This window comes from Scyliorhinus canicula, chromosome 13 (assembly GCF_902713615.1).
Source record: "Scyliorhinus canicula chromosome 13, sScyCan1.1, whole genome shotgun sequence".
Lineage (NCBI taxonomy): Eukaryota > Metazoa > Chordata > Chondrichthyes > Carcharhiniformes > Scyliorhinidae > Scyliorhinus > Scyliorhinus canicula.
In genome coordinates, this window is record NC_052158.1 from 161469479 (window position 1) to 161488156 (window position 18678).

The following is an 18678-nucleotide window of genomic DNA, read 5'->3' on the forward strand; positions in this document are numbered from 1 at the left end:
AATTTGAAAAGGACATTAACCCCGACTCTTTGTTTCCTCTCTGCCAACCAGTTTTCTATCCACCTCAATACATTTTCACCAATCCCAAGTCCTTTAATCTTGCACAATAATCTCTTATGCGGGACTTTGTCAAACGCCTTCTGAAAGTCCAAATATACCACATCGCCTGGCTTCCCCTTGTCAACAGAGAAGATAAATAGTTGCTTTCAGATTGGAGGAAGGATTTTAGTGGATTTCCCCAGGATTCAGTGTTGGGTTTCTTGCTCTTCCTGATGTTTATTAATGACCCAGACTGTGGCGTTTGGGGCATGAGTTCCAAATTTGCAGATGATACAAAGATTGGAAACATCGTCAATTGTGATGAGGGTGGTCATGAACTTCAACAGGACATAGACATGTTGGTGGATTGGGTAGACAAGTGGCAGATGAAGTTCAATGCAGAGAGGTGTGAGGTGATTCATCTTTGTAGGGAGAATATGGAGAGATTGAATTAAATAAATGGGGAAACTCTCAATGAGGTGCAGGAACGAAGGGACCTCAGTGTATCTGTACATAAATCATTGAAGGTAGCGGGGCAGGTTGAGAGAGCGGTAAATGAAGCACATGGCATCCTAGGATGTATCAATAGGGACACTGAGTACAAGAGGAAGGAGGTCATGTTGAACTTGTTTAAGACACTAGTTAGGCCTCATCTGGAGACTGCATCCAGTTCTGGGCAACATATTGAGGAAAGATGTGACGGCGTTGAACAGGGTACAGAGGAGATTCACAAGAATGATTCCAGGGATAAAAAGCTATATCTATGAAGATAGATGGGTGAGATTGGCACAGTTTTCCTTGTAGAAAAGACTGAGAGGAGAAATGATTGAGGTGTTCAGGATCCTGAGAGGTATGGACAGGGTAAATAGAGAGAAACGTCCTTTCAGCATCAAGAACAAGAGGACACCGACTCACAATAATAGGCAAAAGGAGTAGAAATGATGAGGAAAAATGTTTTCACCCAGAGGGTGGTTGGAGTCTGGAACAAACTACCTTACTGGGATTGGAGGCAGAGCAACCGAGGTACAGTTATCTGAAAATCAATAATGTGCAAGGTTATGGGGATAAGGCAAGGGAGAGGGATTAGGTAGAAAGCTGTTTCAGTCAGCTAGTGCAGACTTGATCCTAGATTCTGATACCTGGACTTACGTATTTTAAGGGCTCTTGGCCATCCTGCCATCTTCTACCTTCCGTGAACTTCAGCTGATCCCAAACATCGTAGAAACACAGAATCTCTTTTACTGCAGATTCCTACCTGAACAGGCATTTCCCCTCAGCTCAAGGGCAATTATTTTACTTTATGATCCAAATAAGAACTCCAATTTTTGAAAAGAAGAAGGAAAGATTAGATACTTCCTGTATGAAAAAAAGCAATTTGCTTACCTAATTCCACAATCGATTCTTTGGTTAGGTTACAGTTGTTGACAATAAGGCTTCTTAATCTTGGTAAGAAGCGGAGTCGCGAAATCAGGTGCCTCACAGACATTCCCAAATTCCTATTCAATGCTAAATTCAGCACTTGTAGACTGGGGAGCAAGGGGATTATCTGGGCTGCAGGGAAAAACAGCAATGGCTTCATTAAACGACAGCTGCTTCTTCATCATGTCAGGAACGTAAGTTTATCAAACGGGTGGAAATCCATTAAATACAAGTTTCTCCCATATTCCAAATTACAGCTCAATTGAGCTCTGAAAGTATAATTGCCATTCTCAGTATCTTCTGGATGTTTATGGCCAGTTTCATGCTCTCTCTGTTTAGATCATTCAACTGCCCCATCCCAAATGTTCATTGGTGTAGGAATGAATTTTTCAAATATTGGTGTGCGTGCCTCTAAATTATTTAATTAAGCTGGGGTAAGGTTAATAAAGACCATTTGCCTGGACAAGTTAAGGGAAGAAAGGAGTGGACCGGTTCAGACAGGTAGATGGGTGACCGCCAGGAAAGGCAGGAGCCCCCTATGGCTGTCCCCCTATCACACAGGTATGCCATTTTGGATACTGTTTGGGGGGGGGGGGGTGGGGGGGAATAGCCTCAGTAGTATAAACAGCAGCAGCCAGGCCTGTGGCACCACAACTGGTTCTGCTGTAGAGCAGGGTCGGGCTAAGTCCAGGCGATTGATAGGAGTAGGAGACTCGATAGTCGGGGTCACAGACAGGCATTTCTGTGGCCGCAAATGGGACTCAGGGCTGGTGTGTTTCCTCCCTGGTGCCAGGGACCTGGATGTCTCTGAACGGCTACAGGGCATCCGGAAACAGGAGGGTAAACAGACAAATGTCATTGTCCATTTTGGTACTAATGACACTGCAGGAAGAGGGAAAAGGTCCTGCAAAGACAATTCAGGGAGTTAGGTCGGGAGCAAAAAAGCAGGACCTCCAGGGTAGTAATCTCACGATTATTGTACCACGTGCTAGTGAGGCTCGGAACAGGGAGATAGTACAGTTGAACACATGGCCATAGAGCTGGTGTAGGAGGGAGGGCTTTAGCTATATGGATCACTGGGATGTCTTCTGGGGAAGGTGGGACTTGTACAAGGAGGGCGAGTTGCACCTGAACTGGAGGGGCACCAATATCCTGGGCGGGAGGTTTGGGGGGTGCGGTGGGGTCCGGAATTCGGAACATCAGGCCAGTAAGTGTAGAGACTGGGGGAAAAAGTGAGACTGAGATAAGCATAGCGCAGAGTAAGATCAGGCAGAGGGACGCTGCAGAGTAAGAGCCGCAGAGGGAGCTGCAGAGTAAGAGCCGCAGGGTAAGAGCCGCAGAGGGAAGCCGCAGAGTAAGAGCCGCAGAGGGAAGCCGCAGAGTAAGAGCCGCAGAGTAAGAGCCGCAGAGTAAGAGCCGCAGAGTAAGAGCCGCAGAGTAAGAGCCGCAGAGTAAGAGCCGCAGAGGGAGCTGCAGAGTAAGAGCCGCAGAGTAAGAGCCGCAGAGTAAGAGCCGCAGAGGGAGCTGCAGAGTAAGAGCCGCAGAGTAAGAGCCGCAGAGTAAGAGCCGCAGAGTAAGAGCCGCAGAGTAAGAGCCGCAGAGTAAGAGCCGCAGAGGGAGCTGCAGAGTAAGAGCCGCAGAGTAAGAGCCGCAGAGTAAGAGCCGCAGAGTAAGAGCCGCAGAGTAAGAGCCGCAGAGTAAGAGCCGCAGAGTAAGAGCCGCAGAGGGAGCTGCAGAGTAAGAGCCGCAGAGGGAGCCGCAGAGTAAGAGCCGCAGAGTAAGAGCCGCAGAGGGAGCTGCAGAGTAAGAGCCGCAGAGTAAGAGCCGCAGAGTAAGAGCCGCAGAGTAAGAGCCGCAGAGTGGGAGCTGCAGAATAAGAGCCGCAGAGTAAGAGCCGCAGAGGGAGCGGCAGAGTAAGAGCCGCAGAGTAAGCCGCAGAGTAAGAGCCGCAGAGTAAGAGCCGCAGAGTAAGAGCCGCAGAGTAAGAGCCGCAGAGTAAGAGCCGCAGAGTAAGAGCCGCAGAGTAAGAGCCGCAGAGTAAGAGCCGCAGAGTAAGAGCCGCAGAGTAAGAGCCGCAGAGGGAAGCCGCAGAGTAAGAGCCGCAGAGTAAGAGCCGCAGAGTAAGAGCCGCAGAGGGAGCTGCAGAGTAAGAGCCGCAGAGTGGGAGCTGCAGAATAAGAGCCGCAGAGTAAGAGCCGCAGAGGGAGCTGCAGAGTAAGAGCCGCAGAGTAAGCCGCAGAGTAAGAGCCGCAGAGTAAGAGCCGCAGAGTAAGAGCCGGAGAGTAAGAGCCGCAGAGTAAGAGCCGCAGAGTAAGAGCCGCAGAGTAAGAGCCGCAGAGGGAAGCCGCAGAGTAAGAGCCGCAGAGTAAGAGCCGCAGAGTAAGAGCCGCAGAGGGAAGCCGCAGAGTAAGAGCCGCAGAGTAAGATCCGCAGAGTAAGCCGCAGAGGGAGCTGCAGAGTAAGAGCCGCAGAGTAAGAGCCGCAGGGTTCAGGAAGTGTAGGTCTGGAGTGCGTTTGCTTCAATGCAAGAAATATAACAGGTTAGACAGACAAACTGAGAGCCTGGATTACTGCATGGAACTATGATGTAATTGCAATTACAGAGAAATGGTTAAAGGACGGACAGGACAAGCAGCTTAACATTCTGGGATATCGGTGCTTTATACGGGACAGAAGGGGAAACAAAAGAGGTGGGGGAGTGGCATTGCTGATTGGGGAGCAGATCACAGTTGTGTTGAGGGAGGATACATTGGAGGGAGCTTGTAGTGAGGCATTATGGGTGGAGCTGAGGAATAAGAAGGGTGAAATCACAATGTTGGGAGTGTACTATCGGCCTCCCAACAGCCCGCAGGAGACAGAGGAGCAGTTGTGTAGTCAGATACTGAAAAGGTGTGAAAAAGCAGGGTAGCTGTGATGGGCAATTTTAACTTTTCTCTTATTAGAACAAAGAAAAGTACAGCACAGGAACAGGCCCTTCAGCCCTCCAAGCCTGTGCTGATCATGATGCCCTAATTAAAAAACCTCCTGCCCTTACTCGGTCTGCATTCCTCTATTTCCTCCCTATTCATGGACCCATCCAGATGCCTCTTAAATGTTGCTAATGTGCTGCTCCAGCACTTCCTCCGGCAGCGAGTTCCAGGCACCCGCCTGGATAGAAATGGCAGGCTTCGGGAACAATGGATTACAAGGGAAATTGTGAACTTCGTCAAAAGGAAAAAGGAAGCATACAATAGGTCTAGACATCTAAAAGCTGACAAAGTCCTTGAGGAATACAGTGAAAGTAGGAAAGAAGTTAAACGTGGAATTAGGAGGGCTAAAAGGGGCCATGAAATGTCTTCAGCAACATGGTGAAATTCTGAATGAGTACTTTGTATCGGTATTCACCAGGGAGAAGGATATGACGGATGTTGAGGTCAGGGATAGGTGTGTGAACGCTCTTGAGAATGTCAATATATCAAAGGAGGAAGTATTGCAATCCTAAATGGCATTAATAATAATAATAATAATAATAATCTTTATTAGTGTCACAAGTAGGCTTAAATCCCCTAGTCGCCACACTCCGGTGCCTGTTCAGGTATACTGAGGGAGAATTCAGAATGTCCAAATTACCGAACAGCACGTCTTTCAGGACTGTGGGAGGAAACCGGAGCACCCGGAGGAAACCTACACAGACATGGGGAGAACGTGCAGACTCCACACAGACAGTGACCCAAGCGGGAATCAAACCCGGGGCCCTGGCACTGTGAAGCAACAGTGCTAACCAATTAAGGTAGACAAGTCCCCGGGGCTCGATGGGATCTATCCCAGGTTTCAGCGAGAGGCAAGGAGAGAAATAGCTGGGGCCTTAACAGATATTTTCATATCCTCTTTGGCCACAGGCAAGATTCCAGAGGACCGGAGAATAGCCAATGTTGTTCCCTTGTTTAAGAAAGGAAGCGGCGATAATCCAGCAAATTATAGGCTGGTGAGCCTGAGATCAGTGGTGGGGAAGCTTTTGGAAAAGATACTGAGGGACAGCATGGTTTTGTCGGGGGAAGATCATGTCTCACCAACTTAATTGAGTTTTTTGAAGAGGTGACAAAGAAAATTGATGGGGGAAAGGCTGTGGATGTAGTTTATATGGACTTTAATAATAATAACCACTTATTGTCACAGTTAGGTTTCAATGAAGTTACTATGAAAAGCCCCTAGTCACCACATTCCGGCATCTGTTCGGGGAGGCCGGTACGGGAATGTGACCCGCACTGCTGGCCTTGTTCTGCATTACAAGCCAGCTGTTTAGCCCACTGTGCTAAAGCAGCCCCTAGAGGCGTTTGACAAGGTTCACATGGCAGACTGGTACAAAAACTAAAATTACATGAGATTTGGGGTGGGCTGGCCAGATGGATACAGAACTGGTCTGGTTATAGAAGGCAGAGAGTATAGACAGAAGATAAAACAGTACAGCACAGAACAGGCCCTTCGGCCCTCGATGTTGTACCACGCAATGATCACCCTACTCAAACCCACGTATCCACCCTATACCCGTAACCCAACAACCCCCCCCTTAACCTTACTTTTTAGGACACTATGGGCAATTTAGCATGGCCAATCCACCTAACCCGCACATCTTTGGACTATGGGAGGAAACCGGAGCACCCGGAGGAAACCCACGCACACACGGGGAGGACGTGCAGACTCCGCACAGACAGTGACCCAGCCGGGAATCGAACCTTGGACCCTGGAGCTGTGAAGCATTTATGCTAACCACCATGCTACCTTGCTGCCCCAGTAGTGGGGGAAGGGTGTTTTTCTGAATGGAGATCTGTAGCTAGTGCTGTTCCGCAGGGATCAGTGCTGGGACCTCTGTTGGTGTAGTATATACAAATGATCTGGAGGAAATTGTGGGTGGTCTGATTCGTACGTTTGTGGATGCTACTAAGATTGGTGGAGTTGCTGATCGTGCCGAGGATTGTCAGAGGATACAACCTCCATCGTTCTAATGAGAACAGTACGTGTCAATTCAGCCTCTCCACATAGCTAACACCCTCCAGACCAGGCAACATCCTGGTAAACCTCCTCTGCACCCTCTCCAAAGCCTCCACATCCTTCTGGTAGTGCGGAAACCAGAATTGTGCGCAATATTCCAAATGCGGCCTTACCAAGGTTCTATACAACTGTAGCTTGACTTGCCAGTTTTTATACTCAATGCCCTGTCCAATGAAGGCAAGCATTCCGTATGCTTTCCTGACTACCTTGTCCACTTGTGTTGCCACTTTCAAAGATCTGTTGACCTGCATGCCCAGATCTCTCTGACTTTCTATATTCCAAAGAGTTTTGCCATTTACGGTATATTTCCCCTCTATGTGAGATCTAACAAAATGCATTACCTTACATTTGTCCAGATTAAATTCCATTTGCTATTTCTCTGCCCAAGTCTCCAACCTATCTATATTCTGCTGTATGTTCTGACAATCCTCAACTCTATCTGCCACTCCACCAACCTTGGTGTCATCGTGAAGTTACTAATCAGGCCGGCTACAATTTCCTCCAAATCGTTTATGTACACCACAAACAACAGAGACCCCAGCACCGATCCCTGTGGAACACCACTAGTCACAACCTTCCATTCAGAAAAACACCCTTCTACTGCTACCCTCTGCCTTCTGTGACCGAGCCAGTTCTGTATCCATCTTGCCACCTCACTTCTGATCCCGTGTGACTTCACCTTTTCTACCAGTCTGCCATGAGGCACCTTGTCAAAGGCTTTACTGAAGTCCATATAAACAACATCCACCGCCCTCCCCTCATCAATCATCTTTGTCATCTCCTCAAAAAACTTGATCAAGTTAGTGAGGCATGACCTCCCCTTCACAAAACCATGCTGTCTATTACTGATGAGTAAATTTGTTTCCAAACGGGTATTAATCCGATAAAACTAAATAGTAAATGGACTTCTGGCTTCTTGAAGCCATCTCCAATATCATTGCAGGAGAAAACCAAATTTCCAAACAGGTATAAATCCGATAAAGACTCATTTTAACCGTGCAACTGTAAAGTTGTGTACTTTGTTTTCTTTTCTTGTTACTAAACCATTTATCTAGAATTTTTTAAATCCCTAAAGTGTTCCTATTGTTCTTGCTGCTGACATTAGTCTGTTTCCCTGTTCCTAGCTACGGTCTGAAAGACGAGTTCCTCTCTGTAAGATGGTTTGGTCAGCTCTGAATATCTGCCATAGTCTTAACAGTTGGATTGGTCAGAATATTAGCATAATTCTTTCTAAATGGATCATTTACCTTGAATTAAACGCACATGGAACCATTAGGAATTAATTTCATAGTTACTGTACTTAATTGTTCTCTCAATTTAGGGGCCAGACACTGGGAGAGCCTTTCTGTCAGCTCGGTAGCACACGTGGTTAGCACTGTGGCTTCACAGCGCCAGGGTCCCAGGTTCAATTCCCCGCTGGGTCACTGTCTGTGCAGACTCCGCACAATCTCCCCCTGTCTGCGTGGATTTCGTCTGGGTGTTCCGGTTTCCTCCCACAAGTGTGGCGAGGTGGATTGGCCATGCTAAATTGCCTTTAGTGTCCAAAAAGGTTAGAAGGGGCTATTGGGTTACGGGGATAGGGTGGAAGCGAGGGCTTAAGTGGGTCGGTGCAGACTCAATGGGCCGAATGACCTCCTTCTGCACTGTATGTTTCTAGCCCAATGGATTCATGGTGATGTAGACAAATTTAATCTCAATCCTTGTCCACAAAAGCCAACCCAGCAGAAGGAAAATAAGGGGAAATTGAAAAAAGTGGCATGTTAAAATACAGTGAGGACAATTTCTGCAATGAAAAGTGCAACAGTCCACCCCTGGGTCAGCAATGCAGACCTTGCTAATTAAATTGCAAGATGTTCCATTTTCTGGCACTAACTTTCTTGATGAACACAAATTCTCACTCCCCCGAACACGTTACTCTCAAAGACGTGTTGAGTTTCTCACGGGTTAAGAATAATAACAGAATGCTTGAATTTGAATTTTACTCACTCAGAGCACAAACATCATCTTCAGTCAGTGAACACTGATGAACATCAAACACTTGGAGTTGTTTAAAGTTCAATAAATGGACCGTTGTCTCCTTGAAACCACCTCCAATGTCATTGCAGGAGAGAACCAATTTCTTCATCCCAGGTACATGTTCCAGGGTATCACCTGAAGATGTCAAAACAAAGTTTTTTTTAAAAATGTATTGAGGACACCTCGAGATTCGTTGGATAAATCGGAAAAGATGCTAAACCTCTTATGCTCCACTGGTGAAGGTGAAGACCTGAAGTCATCTTTACTGTTTTACCTTTATTCACAAAGTGAAACACTAAATACACTACATATAGTTCCTACGTCTACAACCCACCGCTAGTGTTCGGCAGTGTCTCTTTGTGCTCTTTTGAAATTCAAATAACTAACTGGACAGCACAGTGGTTAGCTCTGTGGCTTCACAGCGCCAGGGTCCCAGGTTCGATTCCCCGCTGGGTCACTGTCTGAGTGGCGTCTGCACATCCTCCCTGTGTCTGCGTGGGTTTCCTCCGGGTGTTCCGGTTTCCTCCCACAGTCCAAAGATGTGCGGGTTAGGTGGTTTGGCCATGCTAAATTGCCCTTAGTGACCAAAAAAGGTTAGGTGGGGTTACTGGGTTACGGGAAGGTGTGGGCTTAAGTAGGGTGCTCTTTCCAAGAGCCAGTGTAGAAAGATGGGCCGAATGGCCACCTTCTGCACGGTAAATTCTGTAAACTGCTTTTGAAAAATATCCCGCGATTGGGACATCCTGGATATGCAAGTTGCCCATCCTTAATTACCATCGAGGTGGCAGTCAGCTGCCTTCTTGAACCGCTGCTGTCTAATGAATTAGTTCATCATCTGGGAAAGTGGCTGGCACAGTGATAAAAACAAAACTTTGAAGCAGACTTATTAAAATAAAATTACACTCTGGGGCTAATGATGAACTCCTAGCCCCTCTGATGTCCACTGGTGGTGCAAGGGTCCAGCATTCCAGTAGGTTCTGTGCGCTCCCTCTTCATGGAAAGCCAGACACAAATGTAGCCGTGGAAGAGGGGCAGATAGTCGGGTCTAATGACTAATGGAAAGCAGATTCAAAATGAGTCTGTGCAGAGGGATCTGGGTGTCTTTGTTCATGAATCACAGGAAGGCGGTATTCAGGTACAGCATGTCATTAAAAAGGCAAATGGGATTTTAGCGTTTCTTGCAAAGCACTGGAGCATAAAAGTAGAGAAGTGTTGTTACAATTGTATAATAGGAGCTGGTTTAGCACAGTGGGCTAAACAGCTGGCTTGTACTGCAGAACAAGGCCAGCAGCAGGGTTTCAATTCCTGTACCAGCCTCCCCAAACAGGAACCAGAATGTGGCGACTAGGGGCTTTTCACAGTAACTTCATTGAAGCCTACTTGTGACAATAACCGATTATTATTATTATAGGGTGATGGTGAGACCACATCTGGAGCATTGTGTCCAGTTTTGGTCTCCTTCGGAAGGATGTGGTGGCATTGGAGGCAGTTCACAGGAGGTTCACCAGATTGATTCCGGGGAGGAAAGGGTTGGCGTCTGAGGAGAGATTAAACAGTTTGGGGTTATACTCGCTGGAGTTTAGAAGGATGAGAGGGGATCTGATTGAGGTGTATAAAATACTAAAAGGGATTGATAAAGTAAACGTAGACCAAATATTCCCCCTTGTGGGACAATCTAGAACAAGCTTCACAGCTGTAAGAACAAAGAAAAGTCCAGCACAGGAACAGGCCCTTCGGCCCTCCAAGCCCGTGCCGACCATGCTGCCCGTCTAAACTAAAATCTTCTACACTCCCTGGGTCCGTATCCCTCTATTCCCATCCTATTCATGTATTTGTCAAGACGTCCCTTAAATGTCACTATCGTCCCTGCTTCCACCACCTCCTCCGGCAGCGAGTTCCAGGCACCCACTACCCTGTGTGTAAAAAAACTTCCCTCGCACATCTCCTCTAAACTTTGCCCTTCACACCTTAAACCTATGCCCCCTCATCTTCCATCCTGGGAAAAATCTTCTGACTATTTACTCTGTCCATGCCCCTCATAATATTGTCGACCTCTATCAGGTCGCCCTTCAACCTCCATCGTTCCAGTGAGGACCGTTCCATGATAAGCCTCTCTCTATGGTCTGCTCTGGGCTGTGGGACCCATGGACCGTCAACTCGGGCTGTTGCTGGCAAAGTGGAGGATATTGTGGATGGCCAGGTGCAACCACTTACATTCCACAAGGTCAGACTTCTCCATTTGGATACCAGGACCATCCAGCCGCAGCCGCTGACCGAGACTGAAGCAACACGGTTTCAAATCTTCTTTCCCCAGCATACTCCTGGCAAACGTCCAAGTGATTGAATACAAGTTGGCCGAACTTAATGCCAGACTTACCTCTCAGAGGGAAGTAAGAGACTGCTGTGTGCTGTTTCACAGAGACTTGGCTCATCCCTGCCTCACCGGACTGTGCCATACAACCTGATGGCTACTCAATACACCGGATGGACCGCACCACGTCATCAGGCAAAGCAAAGGGTGGAGGGGTTTGCCTCCTCATCAACTCCTCCTCGGATGAGGTGACTCTGGCAACCTACTGCTCCCTGGACCTGGAATACCTGACCATGAAGTGCCACCCATACTATCTTCCACAAGAGACCGCTTCTGCCGTTATCACAGTGGTCTACATTCCAGCCCAGGCGGAAGTGAAGAAGGTGCTTGATGAATTGCACACCGCAATAAATAACAGTGATGCAGAATATCTAGAGGACTTGTTCATTGTGGCTGGGAACTTAAACCAGGCCAACCTCAAGTGAATACTGCCAAATTTCCACCAACACTTCTGCTGTTCCACCAGGGGCCCAACATCCTTGACCATTACTACACAAACATCAAGAGCGCTACAAATCCATCCCCCGACCGCACTTCGGAAAATTGGACCATAAGACGGTGCTCCTTCTCCCGGTATACAAGCAGAAACTTAAGCGGGTCGTGCAGTGCTGGTCTGAGGAAACAGAAGAACTCCTACGTGACTGCTTAGAGACAGAGGACTTTCCCATATTCAAGACCTCAGCGACCAACCTAGACGGACATGCCCCCACCGTCACAGATTTCATCAGTAAGTGTGTAGAAGATTGCATGTCAACGAAGATAGTTTGTACGTTCCCCAACTGGAAACCATGGTTTAATCGGAAGATTGACTCCCTGCTGAAGGACAAGTCTGAGGCGTTCAAGACAGGCGACCTTGACCATTACAAGAAATCCAGATATGACCTCCAGCAATCAGGGATGCAATCAGGGATGCCAAGAGACAATAACGGACTAAGCTAGAGTCACAGACCAACGTCACAGACTCTTGTAGGTTGTGGCAAGGCTTAACAACATAATGGGCTACAAAGCGAAGCCGAGCAGTATCTCCAGCAGCAGCGCACCCCTCCCTGATGAACTCAATGAATTCTGTGCTCGGTTCGAGCAGGAAACCAACAAACTGCTGTCGAGTGCCCCAGCAGCCCCGGACACACCCATACCCACCATCACAGTTTGCAAAGTCAGATCTGCCTTCCTGAAAATGAATCCTTGGAAAGAAACAGGTCCTGGCAGAGTCCCTGGTCGTGAACCTAGATCCCGCGTGGACCAACTCGCAGATGTGTTCGCAGACATCTTTAAGCTGTCCCTACTCCGTTCCAAGGGTTCCTCCTGCTTCAAGAAGATCACCATCATACCGATGCCAAAGAACCACCAGGCAAAGTATCTCAACAATTACCACCCTGTAGCCTTGCCATCCATCATTATGAAGTGCTTCGAGAGGTTGGTCATGTGACACATCAACTCCACACTTCCAGAATACCTTAAGAAAAAACGATTATCCAAATTTCAAACCTGGGACTTGCCTCCTCCCTCTGTAACTGGATCCTCAACTTTCTGACCCACAAACCACAATCAGTAACAATAAACAACAACAACACCTCCACGATAGTCCTCAATACTGGGGCCCCTCAAGGCTGCGCACTTAAGCCCCACAACATACTCCCTGTACACACATGACTACGTGGCAAAATGTGTCTCCAACTCCATCTACAAGTTTGCTGATGACACGACCATAGTGGGTCAGATCTCGAACAACGACGAGTCAGAACACAGGAGGGAGATAGAGAACCTAGTCGAGTGGTGTAGTGACAACAATCTCTCCCTCGATGCCAGCAAAACTAAAGAGTTGGTCATTGACTTCAGGAAGAAAGTAGCATACACTCCCCTGTCTGCATCAACGGGGCCGAGGTGGAGATGGTTGACAGCTTCAAATTCCTAGGTGTGCATATCATCAAAAATCTATCCCGGTCCACCTACATCGATGCTATGACCAAGAAAGCGCAAAAGCGTCTTTACTTCCTCAGGAAACTAAAGAAATTCAGCATGTCCACATTGACTCTTACCAACTTTTTACAGATGCACCATGGAAACTATCCTATCTGGCTTCTTTGCAGCCTGCAACTGCTCAGCCCAAGATCGTAAAAAACTACAGAGAGTCGTGAACACAACCCAGTCGATCACACAAACCTGCCCCCCACCAATTGTCTACACCTCCCGCTGCCAGGAGAAAGCGGGCAGCATAATCAAAGACCCCTCCCACCCGGCTTACTCACTTTTCCAACTTCTTCCATCGGGCAGGAGATACAGAAGTTTGAGAACACGGACGAACAGACTCAAAAACAGCTTCTTCCCCACTGTTACCAGACTCCTAAACGACCCTCTTATTGACTGACCACATTAACACTACACCCTGTATGCTTCACCCGATGTCTGTGTCTATGTATTTACATTTTGTATTTTATGTTTTCCTAATGCATTTTCTTTTCATGTACAAAATGATCTGTCTGAGCTGCACGCAGAACACCCCGGTACACATGACAATAAACAAATCCAAATTCAAATTATTATTTTTTTTATAAATTTAGATTACCCAATTATTTTTTCCAATTAAGGGGCAATTTAGCCAGGCCAACCCACCTACCCGGCACATTTTTGGGTTGTGGGGGCGAAACCCACGCAGACACGGGGAGAATGTGCAAACTCCACACGGACAGTGACCCAGAGCCGGGATCGAACCTGGGACCTCAGCGCCGTGAGGCGGTTGTGCTAACCACTAGGCCACCGTGCTGCCCCAAATTCAAATATTGGACACTGCCTGTCTCCCATCAAATCATTTTATTTTCTCAATCCATCATTGCCAACTTGCCCCTCAAAATGTTAGAATTTATTTTCTCCAGCGAGGAAGACACAGAAGGTGAGGGAAACGTTGATTCTACCTTATTGCCACATTAGAGCAATTACCTAAACCACAGATATCGACCTTTGTCAATCCACAGAGGTGCAACTTTAACACTTGCAGCTGAGGGACATGCTTCAACTCCCGAAATAGGATTTCTAGACCACTTCCCACATCTTTATTCATGGAGAGATCCAGAAATTCCAATCTTGTTATTGCAGCCAATGACTTTCCTTCAGAAAAGAAAGAAAAAACAAGTTATTACACAAGGAGAAGACAGTTCTTTGTATATGTATTCACCAATTAAACCAACCGACAATGATGGATGAAGTTTGGAATTGGAGGCTCCAATCGTCTGCTCTGCAATCTCTTTGCACGGGATTATGAGATCGCAGAGTAGTGTTTGAGTTTATTATCAGGTCAAGGAGGCAATCTAGAACGAGAGGTTACGGATATAGGTTGAGAGGCGGTAGATTTAAAACTGAGATGAGGAGGAACTACTCGCAGAGGGTGGTGAATTTGTGGAATTCGCTGCCCGCATAGTTCGGTGGAATCTGAATCATTAAATAGTTTCAAGAAGGAGATAGATATATTTCTCAATTAAAAAATGGGATATGAGGAACAGATAGGGAGGTGGATTTGAGACCAGGACGAGACCAGCTATGATCTGATTGAATGACTGAGCGGGTTCGAAGGGCTGAATTGCTGACTTCTGCTCCTAATTCCCATGTTCCATCCCTAAACAACATTATTGAACCATGCGGGGTTTTACAATAACACCTTGCCACAGCCAATGTGCCAGATGGAGTACTGGTGTACTACCCTGCCCTGTCCCTGAGCAACCAGGGTCTCTAATGACCTGTGAGACCACCTCCCAACCCCAGGAGGTGCTACAATGCCTGGTCCACGTTGTGAAACATGTGGCAAAAGGCACTACCAAGGGCTCACAGGCCCGGACACTAACCCCTGCGCCCAGCAAGGGGGTGATCCAGATCGTGCCGTGACTCGTGCAAGGCTTTGTTCCCGGCATGGAGGCAGATTTGGGGCTCTCGCGGGATTGACCCACTGTGCCAGGCGCAACCCAGTAACTGAATCGCACCCAAGGTTCCCGAATTGGGGGGAAGTCCAATTTTAATAGGTTAAGTCAGGGTCTGGCCACAATAGACTGGGAGCAGCTACTGGTAGGAAGATCCGCATCAGAGCAGTGGACCTCAGGAAATAGAGGGAGGACAGGGCCAACATGTTCCCATAAATGGGCTGTTCCTAGGGGCTGGTTTAGCACAGTGGGCTAAACAGCTGGCTTGTAATGCAGAATGAGGCCATACAGCCTCCCCAAACTGGTGCCGGAATGTGGCCACTAGGGGCTTTTCACAGTAACTTCATTGAAGCCTACTCGTGACATGAAGCGATTATATACATATATATATATATATATACATATATATATATAAAAATGTAAAGGGTGCGACTAACAAGAACCCTGGATCCCAAAGGTGGATTAGAACACAAGAACTAGGAGGAGTCGGCCATCTGGCCCCTCGAGCCTGCTCCGCCATTCATTGAGATCATGGCTGATCTTTTGTGGACTCAGCTCCACTTTCCGGCCCGAACACCATAATCCTTAATCTCTTTATTCTTCAAAAAACTATCTATCTTTACCTTAAAAACATTTAATGAAGGAGCCTCAACTGCTTCACTGGGCAAGAAATTCCATAGATTCACAACCCTTTGGGTGAAGAAGTTCCTCCTAAACTCAGTCCTAAATCTACTTCCCCTTATTTTGAGGCTATGCCCCCTAGTTCTGCTCTCACCCACCAGTGGGAACAACCTGCCCACATCTATCCTATCTATTCCCTTCATAATTTTAAATGTTTCTATAAGATCCCCCCTCATCCTTCTAAATTCCAACGAGTACAGTCCCAGTCTACGCAACCTCTCCTCATAATCCAACCCCTTCAGCTCTGGGATTAACCTAGTGAATCTCCTCTGCACACCCTCCAGCGCCAGTACGTCCTTTCTCAAGTAAGGAGACCAAAACTGAACACAATACTCCAGGTGTGGCCGCACTAACACCTTATACAATTGCAACATAACCTCCCTAGTCTTAAACTCCATCCCTCTAGCAATGAAGGACAAAATTCCATTTGCCTTCTTAATCACCTGTTGCACCTGTAAACCAACTTTCTGTGACTCATGCACTAGCACATCCAGGTCTCTCTGCACAGCATGCTTTAATATTTTATCGTTTAAATAATAATCCCGTTTGCTGTTATTCCTTCCAAAATGGATAACCTCACATTGGTCAACATTGTATTCCATCTGCCAGACCCTAGCCCATTCACTTAACCTATCCAAATCCCTCTGCAGATTTTCAGTATCCTCTGCACTTTTCGCTTTACCACTCATCTTAGTGTCATCTGCAAACTTGGACACATTGCCCTTGGTCCCCAACTCCAAATCATCTATGTAAATTGTGAACAATTGTTGGCCCAACACGGATCCCTGAGGGACACCACTAGCTACTGATTGCCAACCAGAGAAACACCCATTAATCCCCACTCTTTGCTTTCTATTAACTAACCAATCCTCTATTGGATGAGTAAAAAAGAGGCTTATGGCAAATTCAAGGGCCTCAAAACAACAGATGTCTGGAACAGTATAGAAAGTGCAGGGCGTTGTTTAAAAAATAAATTAGGAGAGCGAAGAGGGGGCGTGAAAAACACGGTCAGGCAAAATAAAGGAAAATCCCAATGTGTTTTATAATTATATTCAGGCCAATGGGGTAACCAATGTGGAGTTGAAAGATGCCGGAGTGATTTTTAATTAATATTTTGCATTGGTGTTCACGATAGATAAGGATAATGTAGGTACATAACCCAATAACCCCTCTTAACTTTTTTATTTGGACACTAAGGGCAATTTATCATGGCCAATCCACCTAACCTGCACGTCTTTGGACTGTGGAAGCAAACCGGAGCACCCGGAGGAAACCCACGCAGACACGGGGAGAACGTGCAGACAGTGACCCAGAAGGGAATCGAACCTGGGACCCTGGCGCTGTGAAACCACAGTGCTAGCCACGTGTGCTACTGTGCTGGACAGAAAGCAGGGAGGGGGGAATTTTCAAATCCTCTCTGGCCACAGGAGAGATGCCAGAGGGCTGGAGGACAATGAATGTGGTGCCATTATTCAAGAAGTAAAGTAAGGAAAAAAACAGAAATTACAGGTCAGTGAGTCTAACATCAGTGGTAGAGAAACTATTGGAAGAAATTCTGAGTTACCGCATTAATCTCCACTTGAGAGAAGCGAGGATTAATAAAGGATAGTCAGTATGGCATCATCAGAGCGTCAAGCCTAACAAATGGAATTGAATTTTCCGAGGAAGTGACTTGGGGGGGGTGGGGGGGGGGGGTCAGAGAATTGCCCGGGGCCGGTGTCAATCCCGCCCCCGCCGTGTCCCCAATTCTCCACCCCCCGAGATTCGGCGGTGGTGGGAATCGCGCCACTCTGGTCGGCGGGCCCCCCGTGGCGATTCTCCAGTCCCGCCGCTGACAGGCCTCTCCCGCCAGCATGGATTAAACCACCTACCTGACCGGCGCGGGCGGGCACCGGGGTCCTGGGGGGGGGCACGGGGCGATCTGACCCCGGGGGGTGCCCCCACGGTAGCCTGGCCCGCGATCGGGGCCCACCGATCGGCGGGCGACCTGTGCCGTGGGGACACTCTTTTCCTTCTGCCTTCTTCATGGTCTTCACCATGGCGGAGGCAGAAGAGGCCCCTCCCCTGCGCATGCGCCGGTATGACCTCAGCAGCCGCTGACGCTCCGGCACATGCACGGACTTACGCCAGCCGGCGAAGTCCTATCGGCCCCGGCTGGCATGGTGCCAAAGGCCGTTCACGCCAGCCAGCGGAGTGGGAACAACTCCGGCGCGGGCCTAGCCCCTCAAGGTGAGGGCCTGGACCCTAAAGGTGCAGAGACGTCCGCACCTTTGGGGCGGCCCAACGCCGGAGTGGTTCACGCTACTCCGACACGCCGGGACCCCCCGCCCCACCGGATAGGGGAGAATTCCGGCCTAGGTGTGAAGATGAGGACCCACATAGGAGATCCAGGGCAATTTAGCACATTGGACTTAAAATTGGCCGAGTGGCAGGAGGTAGAGGCTGATGGTCAAAGGTTGTTTTTCGACTGGAAGCCTGTGTGCAAAGGAATATCACCGGGATCGGTGCTGGATGCCGGTGTCCACAGGAATATCACCGGGATCGGTGCTGGATGCCGGTGTCCACAGGAATAGCACCGGGATCGGTGCTGGATGGGATCGGTGCTGGATGCCGGTGTCCACAGGAATATCACCGGGATCGGTGCTGGATGCCGGTGTCCACAGGAATAGCACCGGGATCGGTGCTGGATGGGATCGGTGCTGGATGCCGGTGTCCACAGGAATATCACCGGGATCGGTGCTGGATGCCGGTGTCCACAGGAATAGCACCGGGATCGGTGCTGGATGGGATCGGTGCTGGATGCACAGGAATAGCACCGGGATCGGTGCTGGATGGGATCGGTGCTGGATGCCGGTGTCCACAGGAATAGCACCGGGATCGGTGCTGGATGCACAGGAATACCACCGGGATCGGTGCTAGATGGGATCGGTGCTGGATGCCGGTGTCCACAGGAATAGCACCGGGATCGGTGCTGGATGCACAGGAATACCACCGGGATCGGTGCTGGATGCCGGTGTCCACAGGAATAGCACCGGGATCGGTGCTGGATGGGATCGGTGCTGGATGCCGGTGTCCACAGGAATAGCACCGGGATCGGTGCTGGACGGGATTGGTGCTGGATGCCGGTGTCCACAGGAATAGCACCGGGATCGGTGCTGGACGGGATCGGTGCTGGATGCACAGGAATAGCACCGGGATCGGTGCTGGACGGGATCG

At 48.4% G+C, this 18678-nt stretch overlaps 1 protein-coding gene across 4 annotated transcripts in view; it reads right to left on the minus strand.

Annotated features, from left to right (window-relative positions):
- The window catches only part of LOC119976243 (leucine-rich repeat-containing protein 31-like), a 142771-nt gene that overhangs the window by 59398 nt on the left and 64695 nt on the right, over positions 1-18678 (minus strand). For 3 of the 4 annotated variants that reach the window (XM_038816596.1, XM_038816593.1, XM_038816594.1), the window contains exons 7-9: positions 13811-13978; positions 8473-8637; positions 1423-1590 (exon numbers count right to left, since the gene is read on the minus strand). In XM_038816596.1, coding sequence (XP_038672524.1) covers positions 1423-1590; positions 8473-8637; positions 13811-13978 — 501 coding nt within the window. The remainder of the gene's footprint in view (positions 1-1422; positions 1591-8472; positions 8638-13810; positions 13979-18678) is intronic. The other variant, XM_038816595.1, reaches the window with a different exon arrangement.